Source organism: Vulpes lagopus, chromosome 17, assembly GCF_018345385.1.
Source record: "Vulpes lagopus strain Blue_001 chromosome 17, ASM1834538v1, whole genome shotgun sequence".
NCBI classification, from domain to species: Eukaryota; Metazoa; Chordata; class Mammalia; order Carnivora; family Canidae; genus Vulpes; species Vulpes lagopus.
Window position 1 is genome coordinate 42940495 of NC_054840.1, and position 23680 is coordinate 42964174.

The window sequence follows — 23680 nt, forward strand, 5'->3', positions numbered from 1 at the left end:
CAACCAGTATGGGAAACATAATGCATCTTTCCCAGCACTGGTAGTAGGGCAGTAGCAGCCCACAGCCACAGGGACCATTTAAACTTTCACTGGGATTTTCCCTTCTTCATTGATCTGCATATAAAGGGAGATGTGAGAAAATAAAAATAAATGAAATACACATTTACCTCAAGATACTAGAAAAACAACAGAAATTAATGAATTGGGAAACAGAAAAACGGAATAATAAAATGAAAAATGTGTACTTTGACGAAGTAATAAACATCAGGTAACCTTCTCAAGGAAATAGGAAGCACAAATTCACAAGGAATTATATTGGAGAGGCAAACTAAGGAAATTAAAATAATCATAACACCTTTTGTTGAGCCCTTTGAAAGTAAATGGGAGAGCCTGGATGAAATGAGCAGTTTCCTAAGAAAATATAATTTACCAAAAACTAACCGTAGAAGAGATATATTATCTGTGCATGCCTATCCTCATCCAAGGAATAGAAAGTTGACAAAAACCTGCCCACAGAACACCACCAAACCCAGAGAGCTTCACAAGTAATTCACCCGAATCTGTGAGGTCCCAGGAATTCGGTTCCATGTGGCCTTGTCCGGTAGAAGGCTTTCCACACTCGCACCGCCTGCACCCTCTGCAGCTGCCTGGCTGGATCCGTGCCTCGCACGTCTGCCCTGTGTGGTGTGAACAGCCATCCCACCAGCCGAAGTCCAGGGCTTCACTCACACCAGTGAAATCTACTGCTTGGCCTTCTCACTCACTGTTCTGTGTGAAGGGAACATCTGCAGACGTCCTCTTTATTGTTTTTCTTCTTTTTCACCACTGAAATGGACAGAACTGACTCTAATGAACATCAGCTGTTTCCTTGCAAATCGAGACAGCAGACAGTGCAGAGTAGTCCCCTCCTTCAGACCCCGTCTCCCGTCGCAGAGGTCCCTGATCAGCGAGCACAAACGCAAGCCCTGTGGCTTCCTGCAAAGTGCTTGCTTCCAGTAAAGGTCAATAGTTATTTATTTCAAAGTAAGGGTGCTATTTTCTCATCAAACCCCGTTCCCTGACTCTTTTCTCACAGATAAGTGCAGCAGTTGGTATACTTCCACAGCTCCCTGGGTTTGGTGAACAGAAGTACATGCACAGGCTTTGTGTCCTCAGAGCTGTCAGCATTGATCTGTTTCTCTTAAGGGGCAAAACTGGACAAGCATTAGAAGTTTTGATTTGATGGGAAATATTAAGTGTTCCTACAGATTGTATTGACCTTTTTGTTTGAAGGTAAGTTAAACACATTTTCCCAGTTCGGTAGACAAATACTTCTGGATCACCTCCATATATCCAGCTGGGTGCTTTGGAAATTTTTTTTTTAAGATATTTATTTATTTATTTATTTATTTATTTATTTATTTATTTATTTATTTAAGACACAGAGATGAAGAAAGAGAGGCAGAGACATAGGCAGAGGGAGAAGCAGGCCCCATGCAGGAGCCTGATGTGGGACTCGATCCCGGGTCTCCAGGATCAGGTCCTGGGCTGAAGGCGGCACTAAACTGCTGAGCCACCCGGGCTGCCCTGGAAATTTTGAAGGAGCTATCACCCACACCTCTTGGAGCTTCGGGAATTCAGGTTAAGAAACACAGTTAATATGTACCAACTAGAAAGTAATCAGCACAAATCCTTGTCACATTAGTCCAGGGACAGAAGTCGATATTCAACCCAGATGCTTTGAACACCTGCTGGGCTTCATTCAAGGTTCTACAAGGACCACAACACTGGACACAGTCATTCATGGACCCTGAAATCCAGTGGGGGAGAGAGAGGTCAGGATACGCCACTGGGGCAGCAGGACAGCTGCTTCCTATGGAAGAGAGGAAGGACGTCACAAGTATACAGATATAGAGGCCCATTCAGCTGGACAGGCTATGTACACGGAAAGACGAGTCAGGGCTTCATGGATAATCAAGAAACAGTCTCCATGCCAAAATGTCTGTGTAGCCCACCAGCAAGGGACAGTGATGTGCCTGGGGTAGGCCGGCTTGAGGGAGGAGGTGCCACATGCTTCTGGAATGGTCCTGCTGTCATTTGGCAGTAGTGTAACTGAAAAATGGCTACATGTGGCACACCCGATACATCCAGAAATGGGTGCAGTGCTGGAATGTAAAGAAGCCAGTTACTTCTAATTATGTGGTAACCAGAAATAGAATATATTAATGCATATAAATTCACTGTCCTTTTTGTTCTAACTTAGCTCTTTTATCCAGCTTCTCTTGCTCATTATTTGTGTTAGTAGTGGGAGTTTTTGATACGAAATACTGTGTAATCTCACAAACATAAATCTTTGGATTTTATAGTCAGGGCTCTGTCTTTTCGGACTTCATGACATTTTGTAATCCTAATCCAGCCTCTTGGACTGGAAGTGGGGGATCATGACTGGTGGTCTGGTTTTCTTTCAGGCCTTGGAGGACCGTCCCAGCTCACTCCTTGTTGACCAGGGAGACAGCAGCAGCCCCTCCTTCAACCCTTCAGACAACTCCCTCCTGTCCTCCTCCTCGCCCATTGATGAGATGGAAGAAAGGAAATCCAGCTCTTTAAAGAGACGGCAGTAAGAGATGTGTCTATGTCAGTGTTGGTCAGCTTTGCTCCTGTCTCTGTCACCTTCACAAATGTAACTGGGACCTATCTGTGGATCCATGCAACGCGGAGGTCCAGGGTCACTCCTGGAGTACTTGTCTGTGTGTGTGAGAATCTCTCAGAGCTTCATAAGGTGCAGGAAGCCATAGCTGCAGGGTTTTCTTTTTTAAGAGTTTGGAAAACATTATATTATTGATGTTTTTTATAAGCTTAGTGCCCAATGTGGGGCTGAAACTCCTAACCCCAAGATCAAGAGTTGCCTGCTGCCCTGAACCAGCCACATGCCCCCTCATAGCTGCAGTTTTTGTTATTTGTATGTTATACTTTATCTATAAATAAAAATGATGCAAGAGTATCTTCTGTCCCTTCCAGTGAGAAATCCTCGTGCTTTCTGTTGTATACATACTTGCGAGGGAAAGAAAGCAACATAAAATCAAATACAGGCCCAAAAACATGAATATTTTTTTAATATATCTTAGTGGTAGTGTTTCTCAGTTCCAGTAAAGCCACTTAAAGTGAAAAAGAGAGTCCTGAAAAATATTACAGGTTTATACTTGCCTTTGGAGAAGAGGAAATGCTGCATGAGGGCAGCGACTCGGTTTTATTGCTTACTGTCTCCCAGCACTCTGGACCCTAGAGTGGTGGCAGGCTCACAGGAGATGCCCAGTCGGTGCTGGTTGATGGAACGGATGAACAGACCTATTCAGGCCAGCTGAGGTGTTTTGCTCTTCTGATCAGCTAATTATATTATGAGAGAGGCCTTGCAAACAGTTATGAGTCTTCAGAAACACTTTTGGATGAGTGATCAGACCAAAAGCTTTAAATATCTGAGTTAAAATTTCTTCTTCTATATCCAGTGAAGCTTAAATGACGTAATCATTAAAAAAAAAAAAAAATTTGGTTCCTTTAATGTCGCGCCTTTATAGCAAAGTTCTGTCTAAGCTGCTCTTGATTGTCCATATGTAATCAGAGTCCACAGCTCTTGTGGGTTACCTACATGAACCTGTAAGGGATTTGGGACACCCAGGAGTTGGGAGTCCCAACTGTGCAAGTTTGATATAATACAATACAGTCCCAGTGGGAATCTGACCTGACAATAGCAAAGTGCTAAAGTATTCTTTTAGAAAATGAAGAGAGTTTGGATTGTAAACACTCATTTTTCTCTCTCTTTCAGCTATGTTTTGCAAGAACTAGTGGAGACAGAACGTGACTATGTGCGAGACCTCGGCTATGTAGTTGAGGTATATGTTTTCAGAGATTTAATAACATATCAGCCCAAAGAGTTGTCAAGGGAGTATCATGTTTGACAGTTTAACACTGATGCCTTCTCAAAAGCTTTAAAAATTTTTTGACACCTCCCCCTACCACCACCAAAAGAAAAGAAAACTAAGTTTCAGAAAATAAAATTTAGCCAATTATCTTCATCCATGTTCACTTTTAAATGCTTTTTCACATAGTGCATCTTTAACATAATCACTTTTTTTTTACAATTACATTTTTAAGTTATTATATCCAACCATTGTATTTATTACATGAGAATCTTGCCTTTGATTGTTTACACACGTTGGATATCATCACAGAAATGAGAACATCATTGGTTGAAAAAGTCAGTATAGCCAGCTATGGCTTCAGTCCCAACCTGAATCCTGCTGAGTGCAGACTCTGTCTGTGGCTACAGCAGACCATTGGCTTATATTTTTCACAGAGCAGGTACATCACCAATTTCATGGTCCGGAAGTCGTTACACGCAGTGTAGCCAAAACAGAACCACTGCGTTTCATACTGCACCAGGGGCCATCTCCAGGCATGTCCCTGGCATTAAACTTCAGGGCATGATCATATTTACAAACTCAACTCATCAAAAAGTTATTTTCATAGTGTATGGTTTTACCACTTATCCTTTTGGCATCACAGATTTATCTAGGCCAATACTTGTGGGGCATTCGTTCCCCTAAAAGTAACAGCTTTTACAGCTAATTGTGTAACAAATGAGTTCTCATGTTTGATGCGTCTGCAATTTAAGTAATTTGTTTTTTGGGGTTTTGTTTTTTTTTTTTGTATATTTTTTTTATCGGAATTCGATTTGCCAGCATATACTATAACACCCAGTGCCAATTTAAGTAATTTGAATTACTTGAGAGATAAATGTACGTGCTGAATCCTACTCAAGTTCAGTAGAAATCATAAATGACATTTTAGCAACATATTTAATCAACTATTGATAAAAAATCAATTTATGAAAAGAATATTCTTAAATTCTTATTTAGGAGATTACGTAAATAATCCAAAAACAAAAAGGAAATTTGTTTATATTATGCTAGGAACAGAGAAAATATAATTTTAGCCAAATATTTAATGCTTACAAAAGCTGATAAGGTGATTTGTCTTATGAAACCCATTATGTTTGAATGTCTTTGGGTCTGTGATGCTACACAGTTCAGGGAGAGAAAATCACAGCAGTGTGTGTGTCAGTACATTTCAAGTGCCAGGGCAAGACAATTCTCATACAGGGTTATTTGTTTTTAAATAAACAATGGGTTATGAGGCAGTGCCTATATGTGTTCTTTATGACTGTTAATGCATATATCATTATTCAATCCAGATATGTTCAGTGAAGCAAACTTATTTTTAAATATTCAATTATAGGGCTACATGGCTCTTATGAAAGAAGATGGTGTTCCTGATGACATGAAAGGAAAGGACAAAATTGTATTTGGCAACATCCATCAGATTTATGACTGGCACAGAGAGTACGTACAATACATGCAGTACTTAATGGTGTACACGGCATTATCACTCGCTAAACTGCATCACGTCAGGCAAATGGTAAAGGATATGCAGTGGTTCATCTCCTTTTATTACCTATGTAGTGTCCTGGAGGTAGCCACTGAGGAAATATTGAGGGGACGCCCAGGTGACACAGTCGGTTGTGTACAACTCTTGATCCCAGCTCAGGTCATGATCTCAGGGTCATGGGATCAAGCCCCATGTTGGGCTCTGCATTCAGCAGGGGTGGGGGGAGGCTCTGCTCAAGATTCTCTCTCCCCCCCTCCTGCCCCCCTCACCCCACTCATGTGCTCTCCCTAAAATAAATAAATCTTTAGAGAAAAGAGGTAAATTTTGATACGCCAAGGAGTTTTGTGGTAGCATATCACAGCAGAGGGAAAAGTCCCTTCTGCCTGCTGGTGCATCTAGGAAGCCCCCATGAAGGTGGCAAGCCTGACTGCCTGGGTTCAGACCCAGTCCTGGCCTTGATCCCCTTGCTTCCCTCCCCTGTCTCTCCATTGTCCATCTATACAACATGGGTCAGAGTCTTAGCCACCCACCTCATGTGGTTTTAGTGAAGAGAGACTGAGTTGATTCATCCAAAGCACTTATAACATCGTCTATGTAGAGTAAGCCGCAATAAATGTTTCTAATTAGAATTGCAGCCACCTCTTGAGTAAATACAAATTACTATTACAGAGTTTTGAAGATACTGTTTTAGTGGAGAAAGTAGCCATGACTACACATGAAAATCAAATTTGATCCCAGCACCTTGTCACACCCATCCTAACCGGAGGAGATCCACGTCACTGGTGCTGGTGCTACAGCATATCTGCCCCTTCAGGTCACATTACTCCTAGTTGTAAAAATCCATAATCATCTGCGGATTGATTAATGCCAGCCATTGATAGCATTGTGGAGTGTTCAGCTGCACTGTTCTGCTGCCCTGATCTGGATGGGCCACCTGCTTTCCTGTCTTTATGTGCATCACTGTCCCTTGGCCAAGAGTGTGCTCCTATCACCTTCAAAGCCCAGGTCAAATGATCACTCCCCATTAGACTTCGTCACTCCAATCAGATGTGCTCCCTCCTCACAGATAGCATATGTAAACATGGTTTTGAAACTATAAAATACTGTGCAGATATACAGTAGGGTTTTCATGGTGTGTGCATCAGGTAGTGTTTTTTTATTATTTCTAAATTTATCCATCCTGATAGAACATAAAACTCTTGAACCCAGGTACAGGGTCATCACATTCTTATCCTCCTTAATGTCTAATTCAGTTGGACTCGTAGATAAATGAGTAGTCAACTTCAGACACAGCATAACTGATAGTTCTATTGCCTATAGGCTTCCCAAGGATCTACAGTGAACCTAGTTTTAGAAAGGGGTATTTGGTGCTGCTGTATAGTCCTGCCACCCCTGAGTCTGCTGGTGATGCCATAGTGGGAAAGAGAAAACACAGTGCTCCTCGGATGGCCAGACAGAGGTGTGCCTGGGGGTGGGGCCCACCACAGTGTGTGCAGAGCTGTAATAAAACCCCCAAGTGCTAGAAAATTCAACATAGCATTAATGGATATGCTGGTTTGTGGGTTAACAAAATACCAGACATAGAGATCAGCATAGGTAAGTGATAGCTAAGGCAGGCATGCATCTTTGAGCCCGCAGCCCTTGTGTTGCTGTGGTTATACCCGATTTCTGTCTCAATGGGAGCTGATATGCATAACCTAGAGGTTACCTTGGATAATAGTTGGGAAAATGTTATAAAAATAGCACAGGTAAATATTCAGTATTTTATATCAATTATTATCCAATTTGAGGCTCTTAAAAATTATCATAAAGTATACATGAAACTCAAGTTTCCAGAAATAAAAATGATCAATCTTATTGAAACTTTTCTTTTTTTTTTTCTGTGTTCAGCCATGGTATGTTTGTTATTGCTTTCATCCCTAAGAAAGATGAGACAAAAAGTGTTAATTGCCGGAGAAAAGGAAAGGTTGTGGCCATTCAAGGGCTGTTCTCATCCACCTTGTCTTTTTCACCTGCGTATCTCTCTTGGTCCCTGTCCTAACAAAATGTTTTCTGTGCACGTCGTATTTGTTAATTATATACTTGACACTTTCCAATTGCTCATGTCCCAACAGATTATTTTTACTAAAATCAGAAGGCCAAATTGGAAATAGCTCTAATATTTTTCCTCTCATTTCAGCTTTTTTTTAGGAGAGTTGGAGAAGTGCCTTGAAGATCCAGAAAAACTAGGATCCCTGTTTGTTAAACACGTCAGTACAATAACGTTATTTATATTCTGTTCTGATATTGTCATGTTTAGTGACTAGTCTTTCAGATTAAAGGAGAACTCACTGGTAGTTTACAAAAGCTCTTGTGTTATGAATCAAACCAAACCATGCAGTCAGCGAATTGGAATTAAACCCCCCACTCTTGCACATGAATGATTGCTTTCCTGGTCACCTAGCCCCAGCCAGCTGTCGAGCTCAGCGCAGTACAGAGTGGTCAGAAGGAGACCAGAGGCAGATTTGAAGCAGGAACATTTGGAAATATCTGTGGGCAAACAAATGTTTAGTGAAAATGGTGATGTGTACCTCAGCATGCAATAGGTTTAACATAGTAGCCAAATACATGTGTATATCTGAAAAAAATGTGTTAACATTAAAGGTTTTTTTTTTTTTTTTAGGAAAAATTTCCATATTTTTAAAAGACTAGTGATGAGAGTTCTTGTATTTTTGCAAATCTCTTTAATGTCTGCCTTAATAGAAGACAGATGGATTTTTATATCTGCTTCTGCATTCATTCCGTGGAATGTTGTTTTGGTTAAAATATATATTTTTTAAAAATTTGCATCCTCTTACAGATATAGAGTTGGCAAGGATCAAGTATTTTAATACTCTTTTCAGATCATTATGGGTAGTTTTCTGAGATACCACACCAAAATTCAACCACATGATAATATCTTAAAAGTTAGCTGCCACATGGAATCTGGAAAACCCTTAGTGGAATTCTAAGCCTTGCTGTTTCACTAGAAGCATTGAAGTGCTTCTCACCTCCAGACTTTCACCCATGCACCAGCTGTGAAATCGTGCATCGGTCAGTTGAAAATACTGGTTCACCAATTTAGATCTTCCAGATAGGGAGGCGTTTTGTTATACAGTGTCAAAAAGTCAGATTTGTTAATATCTTTAGACCAGTCTCTAGGTATTGTCAAGTTCACAGTGACAAATAACATGTTTTCCAAAATTCTAATCTTTGCCTTGAAACTCAGAGTTTCATAATTGTTAACAGTTGTTGCCAGTTTACCTTAAAATGACAGACATTGTTCATATTCAAGAAGATGTCTGTCAGATACCCAAGTATAAGTAATTACAATTTGTGTCTATCCTTCTTTCAAGTAAAAACAGTGGTCTGCAACAACCAGCAGTTGGTTTAGCCCACAGCTCAGCCTCACGAGTGCTTCTGCTCGAAACAAAGATCATATGCAACAGAAGTGTTAGGAGGACCTCTGTTTTTGTCACAAGAATATTAAAAAAGATGTATACTCCTGGTTGAATGTTAGTAAGATGGATTTTTATTACTACATTCTGAGGTGAAGCTGGCAAGTCTTCTGCAGGTGTGCAGGGGTGAATATTTGCCCAGGTGCCAGCTATTTTTCACATCTTTGAGATGGTAGCACAAAGAAAGGGGCAAATTAGATCTTAGTATTAGTTTGAAAATAGTTTTGACCCACTGGATCAAAGGCCATGGGGACCCCCTCAGGGGTGTGCACGCCACACTTTGAGGATCAACAGGATTAAGAGGTGGCTCACTGTGTACTCCTTCCCCTACCTTCAGCATTTGAGCTTAAAGAGCTTTTTCTTCCCTACTAAAAGCAGCTGGGCTTCCTAGACCACTGGGACATTTGCAGGGATGGCAGTAATTCTCCGTTTAATTTGAAGAACCATGTCCTCTCACTACCCCTGGTGTTGGCCGGGTGAAGTGAGGGGTTTGAAAGACCTGAGGGGGTGAGGCGGAAGGACTGCTTTTGGAGCTACAGAGCAGCATTCTGACCTAGTCATGCATCTGGAATGTGCTCCCACAGGCCTAAACCACAGTTTTGTTCTAAGAAAATTTCCTTTATGAATGTGCTGAAATGTGCATGTGCTCTTATATTGTTTCACTAGAAGCATTGTTTCACTAAAAGCATTCATTTTACTTCTGATTGTTTTAATCTGTTTGCCTTTTTTGTTCCTAGGAAAGAAGGTTGCACATGTACATAGTTTATTGTCAAAATAAACCAAAGTCTGAGCACATTGTCTCAGAATACATTGATACCTTTTTTGAGGTAAGACCCAAAATAGACAAAGTATTTCTGAATCTTTTGTTACAGTCCATGTCCAAAAATTAAAATAACATGTTTCCCAGGAACTAAGCAATCCTTTCCTATAAATCAGAGAAATGAGTATGAATTCAATCTATGATTGTGTATCCCTTAACTTTCAGAAGACTGGAGTCATTGTTAAAATAAGGGCTTTTTATTCAAACAGTTTTGAACTCAAGGTTCTTTACAGATTCAGAACAACTCATGATCTAAACTCTCAGCCTAAAAATAAAGCATGTGTTTAGATGAATAAAAGAAAGCAATTGAAAGAGTCTTTAAACAAGCAAAAAAAAAAAAAAAGGCTATTTTGAAAACTGCCCCAAAGGGTTGAAGAGGCCATTCTGAGAAATTGGGGATCCCTGGCTGGTTATTGTGCAGCAAGGCCTTTCTCCCCACCCCCACACCTTTCCTGCCAGCTAGTTAGCCTTTCTTTCTTCTTTTTTTTTTTTTTTCTTAAAGATTTTATTTATTCATGAGAGACACACAGGGAGAGAGAGAGAGAGGCAGAGACACAGGCAGAGGGAGAAGCAGGCTCCATGCAAGGAGCCTGACATGGGACTCGATCCCAGGACTCCAGGATCACACCCTGGATGAAGGCAGGTGCTGAAACACTGAGCCACACGGGGATCCCCATAGTTAGCCGTTCTGACAGTTACAGGAAGGAAGCAATGGTCCTTTGAAAGACCGCACCTAGGATCTTTTTTTTTTTTTCCTCCTTTAAATCCATAGGACTTAAAGCAGCGTCTGGGCCACAGGTTGCAACTCACAGATCTGTTGATCAAACCAGTGCAGCGGATAATGAAGTACCAGCTGCTCCTGAAGGTGAGGCCGTGGTGGGTGCACTCTGGCTTTGGGAGTTCAGTGGGAAGACCCAACAGAGGAGGGGAAGGATGGGTTGGGCAGGTGACTGGACTCTTTTCTTTAAAAAAATCAAAAACAGTCTTCTCACTGCTGATTTTAAATATTTCAGAGTAAATTTCTTAAAGCCTAATAAGACATCTTACACAGCTCCCTTGATTTTTTTCATTTGCATCAAGTTCTGAATCAAAATGTCACTTGAAGTGAGCTTTTTGCCCCACCACAGATCTTTGAAAGCTAATGATTTTTCCTCGGCTCTGTTGACCTTGCAAGTTTTCTCATCTTCCTAGGGCCCTGGGTAAAATTAAAATTTCAGTCCCTGCCTGTTGCTTTATGTTGGCCCTGCTGACAGAGCTCAGAAGCCCTCAATTGGTTTAAATTCCAAAGCACAATTAAAGGCAAAGCCACACAGTTTTCCATGATGAAAGTGAATGTAGATATATAGAGAGATTGCTTCAGTTATAAAATTAAAAAGCTGAGTATGCACAGAGACCAGAGCTGTCTTGGAGTCAAAGAGGAGCCAATACCTGCTTAGATTTGGTAACGTTGCTGTTACAGCTCAAACTCCTCATAAGGGTATATTTTTATCATGTTACTGGGAGAAAGCAATGAGAACATGCAGCTAAGATGCTTGGTCTGGTGCCTGGCACATCAAGAATGAACAATAAGGTTAGCGGCTGTTGTGATCATCACCCTTACCGTGTCCTCTCAATGCTCCTTGCAGGACTTCCTCAAGTATTCCAAAAAAGCTAGCCTGGATACATCAGAATTAGAGGTATATCCCCCCACTGGACCTGCCCTGTTCTCCCCTGGCCCCTCACTTAAACCCCCTGTGTCTCCAGCATGTCCTGAGCAGCCTGCCCCCTGGAGGAGCCTGTCCCTGGGAAGGGTCCCCTTCCTGGATGTGCCCTCTGCTTCCTGGGGGGCAGGAAGGAGGGAACCAGACTTGGGGGTGAAGCTGAGGGGGAGCTGACCGCTGGCTCTGCTTTCTCTCCCACCCGCAGAGAGCTGTGGAAGTCATGTGCATAGTCCCCAAGCGGTGCAACGACATGATGAACGTGGGGCGGCTGCAAGGATTTGATGTAATGCGGCTGCTCTTTACACTTGCTCCTCTGGCTTCTATCATTTCATTTGGTCTTAGATTATTTATCTCCACACGTAGAAAGTTGATCCCTTTTGCCTGTTTTTCTGTCTCCTCTCACTGTACTTGAACCTGATTGATACTTTCAACTTTTTTTGGTGCATTTGATTTGCTCTTTGAGGACCTTCCTCTGCTCTCAGCCCAGCGCCTGATGGCTGAAGCAGGCAGGACTCTGCTTTGTCTTGTGGGCCCTCTGCTGCTGCAACGTCAGTTTCCTTCCCTGGCAGGTGGTAGAAAGCAAGGGGCCTCGCCCATCTCCATCATCCCTGGGAGCCCAGCTGCAGGCACACTGTGTTCATTATTAGTCTAACAAACTTTTCTGTGAGTTGCCAGGCTCTTCATATTACACATTGCCTCTTAGCATCTTAGTATACGTGCTGCTGAAGCGAGCACGGCCTCTTAGCATCTTAAAGATACTCAGAATATTTCCAAATTCAACTACCGAGTAACTAAAGGGGACAAAGTTTTGCTTTTCTTGCCTTCTGTTTTTCTAGAGAATTAGATGTAAAGTTCTGGTGCTGTGGTTCTCCAGAAAGCACATACAGACTCTCCTGGAGGGTTCCTGAGGACACAAGCCCCTGTGGATTTCTAGTGGGTCCTGCCAGGGTGCCCATGCTGCTGGGCCCCAGGAGCCGCACCCAGAGAACCTGTTCCGGTGTGAGCTGTCCACTTTCAATCCACTTTGTCTTTGATTGTAGCCGAGGCCAGAGACTTACACAGAGTTTGGCGAGAATGTCATCTAGATGATTATTCCATTCAAAGCTAAGAACAAATTTTTAAGCTCTGTAAATTAATAGAAGAAAAACACATTTTGTGGGAACAAAAAAGAAAACAGAACTTCAGATATCTTGACTTAGAATGAAATGTTCTCTCCTTTTCCTTTGCCCCTCCTTTTTAGGGTAAAATTGTTGCCCAGGGCAAGCTACTCTTGCAGGACACATTCTTGGTCACAGACCAGGACTCGGGACTTCTGCCTCGCTGTAAAGAGAGGCGAGTTTTCCTCTTTGAGCAAATCGTCATTTTCAGTGAACCACTTGATAAAAAAAAGGGCTTCTCGATGCCAGGATTCCTGTTTAAGAACAGTATCAAGGTAATGTACCCATCATGCTCATAAACTGTTTCCTTTTCGGTGATGACGTGTCCTGACCCTTTGTTTATGAAATATTTTAAAAAGGTCCTAAGACATCTTAGAACTTTTAAAAGTTCACTCCATCCCTCTACTCTCGGCATCCTGAAGTGGCTGAGGTCTGGCACACATCTCTGCGTGACCATAGCCATCCTGACTGTGATGAGAAGACTGTCGTGGCTAGATGTCGTATGCCACCTTCCCTAGGAAACACGTACAGCTGAGGTTGACTGACACAGATTTGGAGCATCATTCTGAGACCAGAGCAGAAAGCTTCCCCTGTGTCTCATTCTTCTCCCCAATCCCTGAGGCCGTGCTGAGTGCTCAGTGCTAGGTGTGGGCCGTGGAGGCACGCAAGGCAGGCAGTCCATGCCCTGGAAGAGCTTGTTCTCTGATAAAAGAGAAACAAGTAAACAGACAAAATAATTGCCAATGGCCTCAGTCCTGTAACTGGGACAAACCAAGGGCCAGATAGAAAAAAAGCAGAGGCGGGGCTGGAGGTCCTAGCAGACGGGCCCTGGGAGAGGCAGCCTGCCCACCCCCCTCTCCACCTCTGCTCATCCCACCTCTGCAGCTGTGCAGGCCCTGAGCTCAGAAGGGAGATGTGCTTCCCTGTGTTAGGGCCCCTACCCTGGGCTGCTATGCTCCTGTCAGGGACAGGGACCCTCTGAGCCCTAAGGTCTCAGCACACAGGTGGGACATCACACCCTCCCGCTCCCCATCAGCCTTCCGTTGGCCACCCGCAGCAGCCTTCCTGCCTCCTCCTGCTCTGGCCTGGGGGAGGCTCTTCAGCCCAGCAGGACCTCAGGAGGGGTCTAAGCTGGGCTGCATGAAGCTTCGGGCCTCTCCTGTCTTCCACCATTCTCCAGCCCTCCTGCTCAAGCCGGTGGAGACCCCCCCAGTTGTCACTGTGCACCCACCACCTTCTATCCAGAGGTATCTTACCTGTTCTTCCAGAAGTCTCCTGACAGACTTATCCACTACATTCCAGTAGTGTAGAAATTCTCTCTGTTCTTTCACATATCCTGCTTCTGTAAAAATGAGATCTCGTGTGTAACTTCATAACATATGTGCTATATTAATAGTCAAGGTCTTTAAACAGTGTCATTTTATTCCTGGAGCAGGGAAGTAAGGGATATACAACACTGGCTGATCATAAGGAGTTCAAAATTGGCTAATTCCCAGGCCCATGTTTCTAGTTAATATTCAAGTTATTAGTTCAATTCCTGGTAATCCCCTTGTCCTGGAGTTTAAAAAGTCATTGAAAAGTTTCATTTACATTGCACCTGACCAGGAGGAATGAATGTGCTTTAATTGTTTTTTATTATAGTAAAATACACATAAATTAACCATCTTGACTATTTTTCTGTGTATAGCTCAGCAGCATTAAGTACATGCACATTGTCATGCACCCATCACCACCCATCCACCTAGGACTCTCCTTATCTTGCAGAACCAAAATTCTATGCTCTTGAAACAACCACTCCGCATCCCCACCCACCCCACCTTACCCCACCCACCTCCACCCCCCGCCAGCCCCCGGCACCCACCATTCCACTGTCTGGCTCGGTGAGTATAACCGCTCAGGGTACTTCTTTCATCTACATGAAATCATGACAGTATCTGTCTTCTTGTGACTGGCTTGTTTCACTTAGCATGATATCCTCATGGTCATTCCGTGTTGTGGCATATGTCAGCCTGTCCTTCCTTTTTAAGGCTGAGGAATATTCCATTTACTTATTCCACAGACCACATTTTGTTTATCCATCCATCAAAACCAATGACCAATGGACACTTGGGTTGCTTTCACTTTTGGGTCATTGTGAATAATGCTTTCATTTTTTTAAGGTGAGTTGCCTTTGCCTGGAGGAAAATGTGGAAAATGATCCATGTAAATTTGCTTTGACATCAAGGACGGGTGGTGTGGTGGAGACCTTCATTTTGCATTCATCCAGTCCAAGTGTCCGGCAAACATGGATCCATGAAATCAACCAAATTTTAGAAAACCAGCGCAATTTTTTAAATGGTAATGTATGTTCTGTTACTGGATGTGTATTTTCTTTGCCTGAAGTACACATTTCTGTTTCTCTTCTCTCTCCTATTGCTTACTGCTCATACTGACAAGACTTCCTTAGCAGAGTCTATGTTGCAGGCCCTGTTGTAGTAAGCACTTGTATATTACTTCATTTCCTTCTCACAACGAATCCTGGTGGCAAGTACCACTATCATCCCATTTTACAGATGAGGAAGCTCAGGCAAAGGGTAGATAAGTAAGTTATGCCAAGTCCCACAAATTCTTTGTGGCAGAGTCAGGATCTGGCCCTAGGCACGTGTCCCTCATGGTCTCTTGCACCTTTTGTGCCCTAGAGCCCTGTCCTGGGAAGGGAATGCTTGAGGGAAAACTGAGGCAGCAGACGGAAGTGGCCAAAGATGTTAGAGACATTCTTCAGTGCAACTTGGAAATTTGTGTTCACTTGCATTGCTCATCCATGCCTCCCGCCTCCATTAGAAAATAAGACCTATATTTTTCCTTCCCAGCTTCCATGACATGAGTGATTACAGGGAGCTGCAAAGCACGTTTAGGGACATTTCTTCTCCACAAGGAGAATGACCATACTGACTTACATTTTAGATCATTCTTTTGACTTATGTCAGTGACCTAAAACTACTTGCTTCCCTTTGTGATGGCAATTCTAATTGGGTTCTAATTTGGTGATCATTGAAGAGCTCCTAGAATTCAGCCAGAAGCCAGATAACTCATTTAATACCTCCTCTTTATCCTTTTCTCCTCATCCGTGTTCTGTCTCTGGCCCAGTCCAACACAGTGTTGTCATTTCTTTGTCACCATAAAACACCTTCACATCTTACATGACATTCAAGAGCCAGGAACCCAGGCATGGAGTGAAAGGTCAAGGTCAGAGCATTTGGAACCAAGTGGTAGCTGTGGGTGTCAAGCAAGACTGATCAGTGTTTACATCTGCAGTTAGAATTGGATACGTGAGGCTTAATGGGGTTGGGGGGCAGTCCCTGCACATGTAAGAAAAAGTTTCGCTCCCATTACAGTGAGCCAGTGCAGGCCTCTCTAAATGTGCTGCTCTTAAGTGATGCGTTAAGTGCCCATCCATAGCATGGAACTGTTGGGAAATCTCTGTAAACGTTCACCTCCCAAACTAGAAGTCTGAAGAGGCTGTGCTGTGAAGCCTTACTAGATATGCTTTACATAAAGTCTACATAAAGGACCTCTTCCAGAGGATTGAGCACATCAGGAATGGTGTGAGAGCTCTGGGCACGTGGCACCCTTCCTTCTCACCCCTTGTTCCAGGAAGAGGCCATGACCAAGACAGACTTAGTAAAATGTCATTTGGTTTCAGAATGCTTGTTCACACCTGCCTTGACGCCTCCCAGGCAAGAAGGGACTCTGCCTAATTGTTGTATTTCTCAAAGGTTTTAAAACACTTTAAAAATTTGTGTTCATGTTTCCCTGTATCTTACTTGGCATGTTTCCTTTGGCTTCCTGCAGATGGTTACATAACAAACTATATCACGGAGGTCAATAGAGGGGACAGCTGCCTGACCCACGAGGAGGGTCTTTGCAGAGCTCTTTACCTTCCTTTGTCTCTTGTGCCAAATCTGCAAAGCAGAGCTGGTGCCTAACACTACCTTCCTGCGTGCAGGATAACCTAGGGATTCCTTAACTCCCAGCCAGGTTCTTCTTTGCCTGACTGCTCTCTGGTTTAAAGAGGACCTTTGTGGAAGCTGGACTGAACTTTCCCACTCCTGGGAGCCAGCTGCTGTCTGGGGTTCTCCCACATGGGCAGTTGGCCTCTTTCACTTGGCAGGGATGCAGAGGCTTTGCTTGCTGCTCCCAGGCCGTTAAAGCCGGCACCATGTGCTTCCATGGCCTCCAGCCACTCACACGGACACACCTCCCATGACGGGGTCCATGTAAGTTCAGTAGGAGAGGAGCATTTAAGATCTTTGCCTATTCCTTTACGGGCGGATGGTGTCGCTCTGCTGCTCCTAGGATGGGTGGCAGCTTACCCGTCATGATGGTTAGAAGTCACGTGGGTGAGCCCCCTCTGTTGGGGGTGCTGAGGCCCGGCACATCCTTTTTATTTTCTCCGTGCCTGACAGTCTCTCCCCTGCGTCTCCCTTGTTTTGCAGCCTTGACATCACCAATCGAGTATCAGAGGAACCACAGCGGGGGCGGCGGCGGGGGCAGTGGCGGGGGCGGCGGCAGTGGAGGCAGCAGCAGCGGGGCCGGCAGCGGGGCCCCCGGCGGCGGAGGCAGCAACCCCAGCGGCGGCCCTGGCAGCTGCAGCGGCCTCCCCAGCTCGAGCAGAAGCCGACCCTCCCGGATCCCCCAGCCTGTCAGACACCACTCCCCCGTGCTGGTCTCCTCTGCAGCCTCGGGCCAGGCAGAGGCAGACAAGATGTCAGGTACGTCCACTCCCGGCCCTGCACTGGCCCCTCCCGGCAGCAGCCCCGCCCCGGAGCCCGGCCCCAGCCAGCCTGGCAGGCGCGCCCCCGAGCCCGGAGGCCCCGAGCGAGAAGCCGAGCTCATCCCCAGGATGAAGGTGATTGAGAGCCCCCGGAGGTGCTCGGGGGGCGCGGCGGACACCAAGGAGGCGCGGGCCCCCCCGGAGGACAGCCGCGCGCGGAGCAGCCCGGGCTCGCTGCCCCTGGCAAAGCCCAGGCCTGGGGCCACCTCGCCTCTGAACTCTCCTGCGGCCGCCGCGTTACCTCCTCCAGTCGGCAAGGAGCCCTGTGCCCCCAGCAGCCCCCTGCAGAAGGGGGGCTCCTTCTGGAGCTCCATCCCCGCCTCCCCCGCCAGCCGGCCGGGCTCCTTCACCTTCCCGGGGGACAGTGACTCCCTCCAGCGGCAGGCCCAGCGCCACGCGGCCCCCAGCAAGGACACAGACCGCATGAGCACCTGCTCGTCGGCCAGCGAGCAGTCGGTGCAGTCCACCCAGAGCAACGGGGTAAGAACGCCCGGCGGCCTGCGCCCGCCCGCCCCGCTGCCTCTGTCCCGCCAGCTCTTCTAAGCCCGCGGCCGCCTGCCCCTACTAACGCTCGGCCCGCCGCCTGCCCGCCGCCTGCGGTCGGTCAGCTCTCCACGGTGGCGCCTTCTAACACCCCCTGCCGGGACGGCGCTGCTGCCTCTGCTCTCGTCTCTACTAACTCGCTCCTTGCTCTGTGTGTGTCTCCTTAATCCGGGAAGCCAGATCATACCCTTCAGCGTCCGCGCCTGTGCGCCTGTCACCCCCCGACCAGCAGGATACGTGGAACTTCTTTTTACCCCTGCCTTCCTCACACATGGTTTTTTTAGAGGGGTCAGTGTCCCTGCTGTTTGCCTCCTATTTAAATTGGAATCTGTACGCTTTAAGCTTTTTGCTCATCGCTTGGTTGTGCTCTTTTATGCCTTAAATGATCTTTGCAGCATTTTTGACTCATCTGCTGAAAAAAAAAATCCCTCAAGAAAACTTCCAACAGCAACTCACAGCAAATTAAGCAGACAAAATTGGGGGAAAGGAATCTCTCCAGTGGAAATACTTGCTTCCCCCAAGTGTCACTCTGGAAGAGACTGCTTGCTGTAGGGCCTCTGGAGCTCGGGCTCCTGCCAGCGGCTGGGAGCGTCTGCAGGCACTCGGGCTTCCTCGCCCTCCTCTTGCCTGTCACCTATGTTGTGTCCTCAAGCAGAAAGGTTGCTGTGGTGCGTTTCTCCCCCATTTTGTGGCTTCCTCACTGTCTTACCCAGCTGTTTTCCTACACAGCAGGTGGCCTGACCTTTAACACTTTCCTAAAGGCATGCGTGAGGGAATAGAACTGTTCTAACAAGTGTATGTTTGATCGCTTTATAAATTTTTAAATACATTTCCCTAAAAGGGTCTGTGTCTCTCTTTATGAAAACAAATCTGGCTTTTGCATGTCTCTCCTCTCTTCTCTGGACTTCTGTTAATGCCTTCTTTGGGTCAACGTGGCCTTCCCTTTTCTTCCTATTTGTTACATATTTTGTTAAAACTCAATCTTTATATTTAATTGAGGAAGAAATTAGGAAATGGATCTTGGTACATTTATTTGCCCTTGACTCTTATTCGAAAAAATAAGTGGTCGGGGCAGGTGTCCTGCAGTGGCTATGATCAGCTGTCCTTGTTGTGGGTGCCTTACAGTGTCCTGCAGAGTAGTCTGGTCCCCTGTTGGGTCTGAAATGCTAGGAATCTGGGTGAGTAGCTCCAACTAGAGCAAAAGAGGCAGAGGTCACAGGGATGCCATACCTGCCCACATCTGGGTGAATACTCAGGATGCTGGCGCAGCCTTACAGCTGAGACCCCTACAAATTAGGCCAGGGAGCAGCTTTCGAGTTCATCCTCACATGGACACTCCCCGTAAGCAACTAAGGAGCACTCAGAGTCCGTGCAACAGGATGAACCTCAGCTGCTCCAATGCGGGAACCCATGCTGGTCTCCAGGCCACTCACAAGTGCACGCAAATACAGGCACCACCTGGCTCCCTCCCAGGATGTTCTGAGACAAAGGCAGAGTCACATGTGCCATATATGTTCCAGCTTTAGGCTACAAAAGTCGCCTTTCACTTTTTCTTAGGTGGTAGATAACCTGGAAAGGGAAATTGCCAGTGTTTTTTAGATGAGTCAAAGTGCCTTACAGAAATGCCCTGGAAGCCTGGGAAGACCACTAGAGGCTTAAGCAGGGATGTGAAAACATCCTCTAGGATTCTTAAGTATTTGGGTTAAAAGGAACCATCGCCCTGCCCTGTTCTACCCATTTGGGCCGTCTAATCCTCCGGGTGGGTCAGCAGCGGCCACCTTCCTCCTTGACTACTTCCACGGAGCTGTCTGCAGTCACAGCCAAGCAGCTGTGCCTAACCCATGGCCTGGGTCCTTCTTCCTCTTTTAATGGGCACCTTCTGGAAAGTTCTGAGAGCAGGAGTGGAGTGGATGTGGACCAACCCAGACAGTGACTGCACCAGCCCCCACATGTGGACGTACAATCTCTCTGCACCTGGCGGCAATAGAAGAGCAACCCTGCCTTATTCTCAGAGGCCGGGTGGCCCGTACACATCCCTAACCCCCACTGTGGAAGGGGGTAATGATTGTGCCGGCTGGGAAGGCAGTTTCGAACGCTGAATGAGATGGATTTTAAATGCCTGGTAGTTAGCCTGGTGCAGAGGGGGTGTTCGGAAAACACTAATGCTATTATTATTGTGGCAGAATTATAAGACAAGCTTGGGATGCTCTATTGCCAAAAACAGCTATGCCACATAAGTTGCTTTTTGTTTGCATTTTCTAGCAAATTTGGTTTCGTAATCTCAAAATTATTGGGTGTGTTATATAAGAATGCTAAAGTACATGCTAAAAGAATAAAATGGCATAAATGAACATGACATGGACAGCCTGGGGATCCGCAAGAGGCAGGAATCTACAACAGACTCTCAGCTGAGATAGGACCAAAGTTTGGCACTCCTCTGTGTTTAATTTAAATACCCACTGCGCGGGTCGAGAGTCCCAGCCCTGCACCCCGGAATTCTCGGCACACTGGCTTGTTAACAGCAACCAGCCATCCACTTCAGTGTAACCCAACACCAGCTCAGTAGCCCAGGGCTGACAGGCATGTGGCAGGGTTGTCCGACGGTTGCAACTACACCACCCGGGACCTGCCCTGGGCACCCAAGAGCCCAGCAGAGGCTAGTGTCATCGGAGTCCAGGGGATCTGTGAACACCCAGACAACATCGTTGGTGGAAGCCTCTGAAAACAAGCCACCAGGAGCAGGGTGCCTGACACCCCTTCCCACATCCCACCTGTTGATAGAGGGGATTGAGCGAGATGTAGCTCAGGATCTGGCAGTGGTGTCAGCTTCCTCATCCTCCTCCCCTGGAACAAAAGGGTCACTTGGTAAATGACGGCTTGGGACAAATACTGCCATTTGTGTTGCTTCTACTCTGCAGCTAACACCACTCAGCTTGTGGGCTTAGGTAGGTGGCCTTAAGAAACGATCTCTGTTTTATTCTTGCAATCTTGCCTCATTGAGTTCCTGAATATGTATTGAATGTCTGCTACACATCAGTTACTGTGGTGGACATTAGGTACACGCAGTGAACAAAGACACTGGGTCCCAGTAGGACTCCAGGGTAAGAGGAGAATAGGCTTTCTCGTGCCAAGGTCTGTTCTCAGAGCTTGAATCGTGGAGCCAGTAGTGTCCACAGCTGCTCTGCAATGTTGGGTAAGCTGTGTGTGCCCGTGGCAACAGCACCTTGGGGACACTTGAATTACACTGGCTCCCAAGAGGGCCACTAAGGGTTGCGTAGGGGAGGCAGAGTAACAGTCCATGAGAGCGGAATAGTAGTTGATTGACCTTCAGGTTTCCTCATTCTTTTAAAAGGAAAAAGAGGTGAAAAGGCTCAGGCATGTCAGCAGCATGTCATGATCCTTGGAACATGCATTCTAGTGTACATTTTCCTTAGCAATTGTGGGGCCACCCCCTGACCTAATGTGTCCTGTGAGCTGAAGAGCTACTCTCTGTAGCTTTTAATTTAATAATACCTTTTCAAATGAGCATGTCATCACGGTGATATCACTGTGACATAGATACGGTGCAGCGTGGCATCAGTGGGAGGACCGAGCCATTCCTTTGAGGGCACAAGGAAGATGGGATTAAAATAATAATCATGCTCCCAAAAGCAAAGTGTCATCTTTGTGGTGATTTATTTTAGATTGTTGCTTGCATTGCATTCTAGAGAAATCCTGGTTTTTGATTATCCAACAAGAAGCACAAAGTTAGCCAAAGAGAGTGGCAAATGAATGCAGGTGCCTCCATGTCTGTCTGGTGAGCCCTGCTCTGGGTTGTCACCCTGTGACGCATGCCAACAAGTGAGTTCCTCGCATCAGATCTCGTTTCAGTTCCCCTCTGCCTTTTTTTTCCCCATCTTTCCTGCTCCAGAGTGAAAGTAGCAGCAGTAGCAACATCTCCACCATGTTGGTGACACACGATTACACGGCAGTGAAGGAGGATGAGATAAACGTCTATCAAGGAGAGGTCGTTCAAATTCTGGCCAGCAATCAACAGAACATGTTTCTGGTGTTCCGAGCCGCCACTGACCAGTGCCCCGCAGCCGAGGGCTGGATTCCAGGCTTCGTCCTGGGGCATACCAGTGCAGTCATCATGGAGAACCCCGATGGGACTCTCAAGTGAGTGCCCGGTGGGCCAGGCAAGGGGGAGAAGGGCCTGAGTGTGAGTGAGGCTTAGAGGCCCTGGGAGGCCCGGGGAGACAGAGCAGCATCATGAGCACATCTCTGAGCACAGTGTGGAACCCCAAAGTAAAGATAGGGTGGCCGTTTGTCTCTCAGACTTGTCCTGACAGGTTCTAAGCCTCTAGGTTATTCACAACGATATTACAGTCCCCAAAGATCTCTCGTGGGAGGTGAGGACTCTCCAAGGACTCCTTAGTAGGCTGTGCTGGGGATCCATCCAGGCAGATGCTCACCCTGTGAGCCACACATGAACATCTGAGTGATGCCATTACCACCACACTTCACATATACTAGAAGGTTAGTTCAGTTAAGAAATTATCAGTTTTACTGTATTCTTTTTTTTTAACTGAATTCAGGTGCTAGTTTAAAACTCCACCCTTCCCTGAATCTATTTGGCTGTGGTAGAGATCAGCCCACTGGCTTCTGAGAGTGGAAGCATTGTAAGACTTTGTAATTTCTGAAGCCTCCAAAGCAGCAACAGTGGTCGTGCTCCTCCAAGGATGGAGGACCTTGGCTGGGTTCGCAGCACCAGCTGGCCAACATCCCAGCACCAACCCACAGCTCTAGGCTTGGAGCCTGCAGCCCCCCAGGGAAACTGAGCTTGCATTCAAGCTATAGAGAGCCTCTCCCCTATGATCATCCCCTTGTCCTGTTTCTCCTTGATATGTAGAAATATTTTTAGTACATTGTTAAAGAACCCTATTTTGTATTCTGTTTTATAGAAGAGTATCTTAGGCATCATAGAACCAGTAGGAAGGAGTGTGTGTGTGTTCCAGGGAAGAGGCCAATAATGTAAGGAAGTGGCTCCCAGAGTCCTGGAGACTTGGAAGTCCAAGTGTGTGGTGTGGGTGAGCAGGCGGGGGACCCATTCCCCTAGAGTGCTCCCTCTTCAGGGAAGCCAGTCTTTCTGTTCTACGTAGGCCTTGAGTTGATTGCAGGGGGCCTACCAGGTTGTGGAGGGCAGTGTGTCTTACTTAAGTGGTAATCTCATTCAGAAGCACCCAGAATGTTTGATCACATTTCTGGACACCTAGCAGCCCAGTTAAGTTGATACATAAAATTGACCATTACGAGCACTTTTGTATTTTAATCCTCAAAATTGAAGAGCTTCTTGGTTTCCCCTCTGGTGGTTGAGACCAGGGTTTCCGTCAGCAGAGCTCACTGGTGCCGGGGAGCCCTAGTCACCCCAGATCGTGTAAGCGGGCTGCTCAGCTTTTCTCTAAGGCTTTCAGGAATCACTTGCTGAACACTGGAAAGATGTAACATTACCACTGTGTTATGTTCCCCCTAGGAAGTCAACATCTTGGCACACAGCACTCCGTTTAAGGAAAAAATCTGAGAAAAAAGATAAAGACGGCAAGCGGGAAGGCAAGTTAGAGAATGGTTATCGGAAGTCACGGGAGGGGCTCAGCAACAAGGTATCTGTGAAGGTACGTGGAGTGGCTCCGGGGGGGGCTGCCATCCGCCTCCCAGCGTGCCAGCCCCACAGGGCTTGGCTGCGCGCCCGCAGACGCACATGCACATTCCAG

At 46.0% G+C, this 23680-nt stretch overlaps 1 protein-coding gene across 2 annotated transcripts in view; it reads left to right on the top strand.

The window, feature by feature from the left end:
* Window positions 1–23680, top strand: part of TRIO (trio Rho guanine nucleotide exchange factor) — a 356231-nt gene that overhangs the window by 321990 nt on the left and 10561 nt on the right. For both annotated transcript variants that reach the window (XM_041731545.1, XM_041731546.1), the window contains exons 38-50: window positions 2448–2596; window positions 3800–3866; window positions 5272–5375; window positions 7601–7670; window positions 9635–9724; window positions 10490–10582; window positions 11343–11393; window positions 11623–11700; window positions 12658–12849; window positions 14734–14911; window positions 17050–17867; window positions 21841–22088; window positions 23443–23581. In XM_041731545.1, coding sequence (XP_041587479.1) covers window positions 2448–2596; window positions 3800–3866; window positions 5272–5375; window positions 7601–7670; window positions 9635–9724; window positions 10490–10582; window positions 11343–11393; window positions 11623–11700; window positions 12658–12849; window positions 14734–14911; window positions 17050–17867; window positions 21841–22088; window positions 23443–23581 — 2277 coding nt within the window. The remainder of the gene's footprint in view (window positions 1–2447; window positions 2597–3799; window positions 3867–5271; window positions 5376–7600; window positions 7671–9634; window positions 9725–10489; window positions 10583–11342; window positions 11394–11622; window positions 11701–12657; window positions 12850–14733; window positions 14912–17049; window positions 17868–21840; window positions 22089–23442; window positions 23582–23680) is intronic.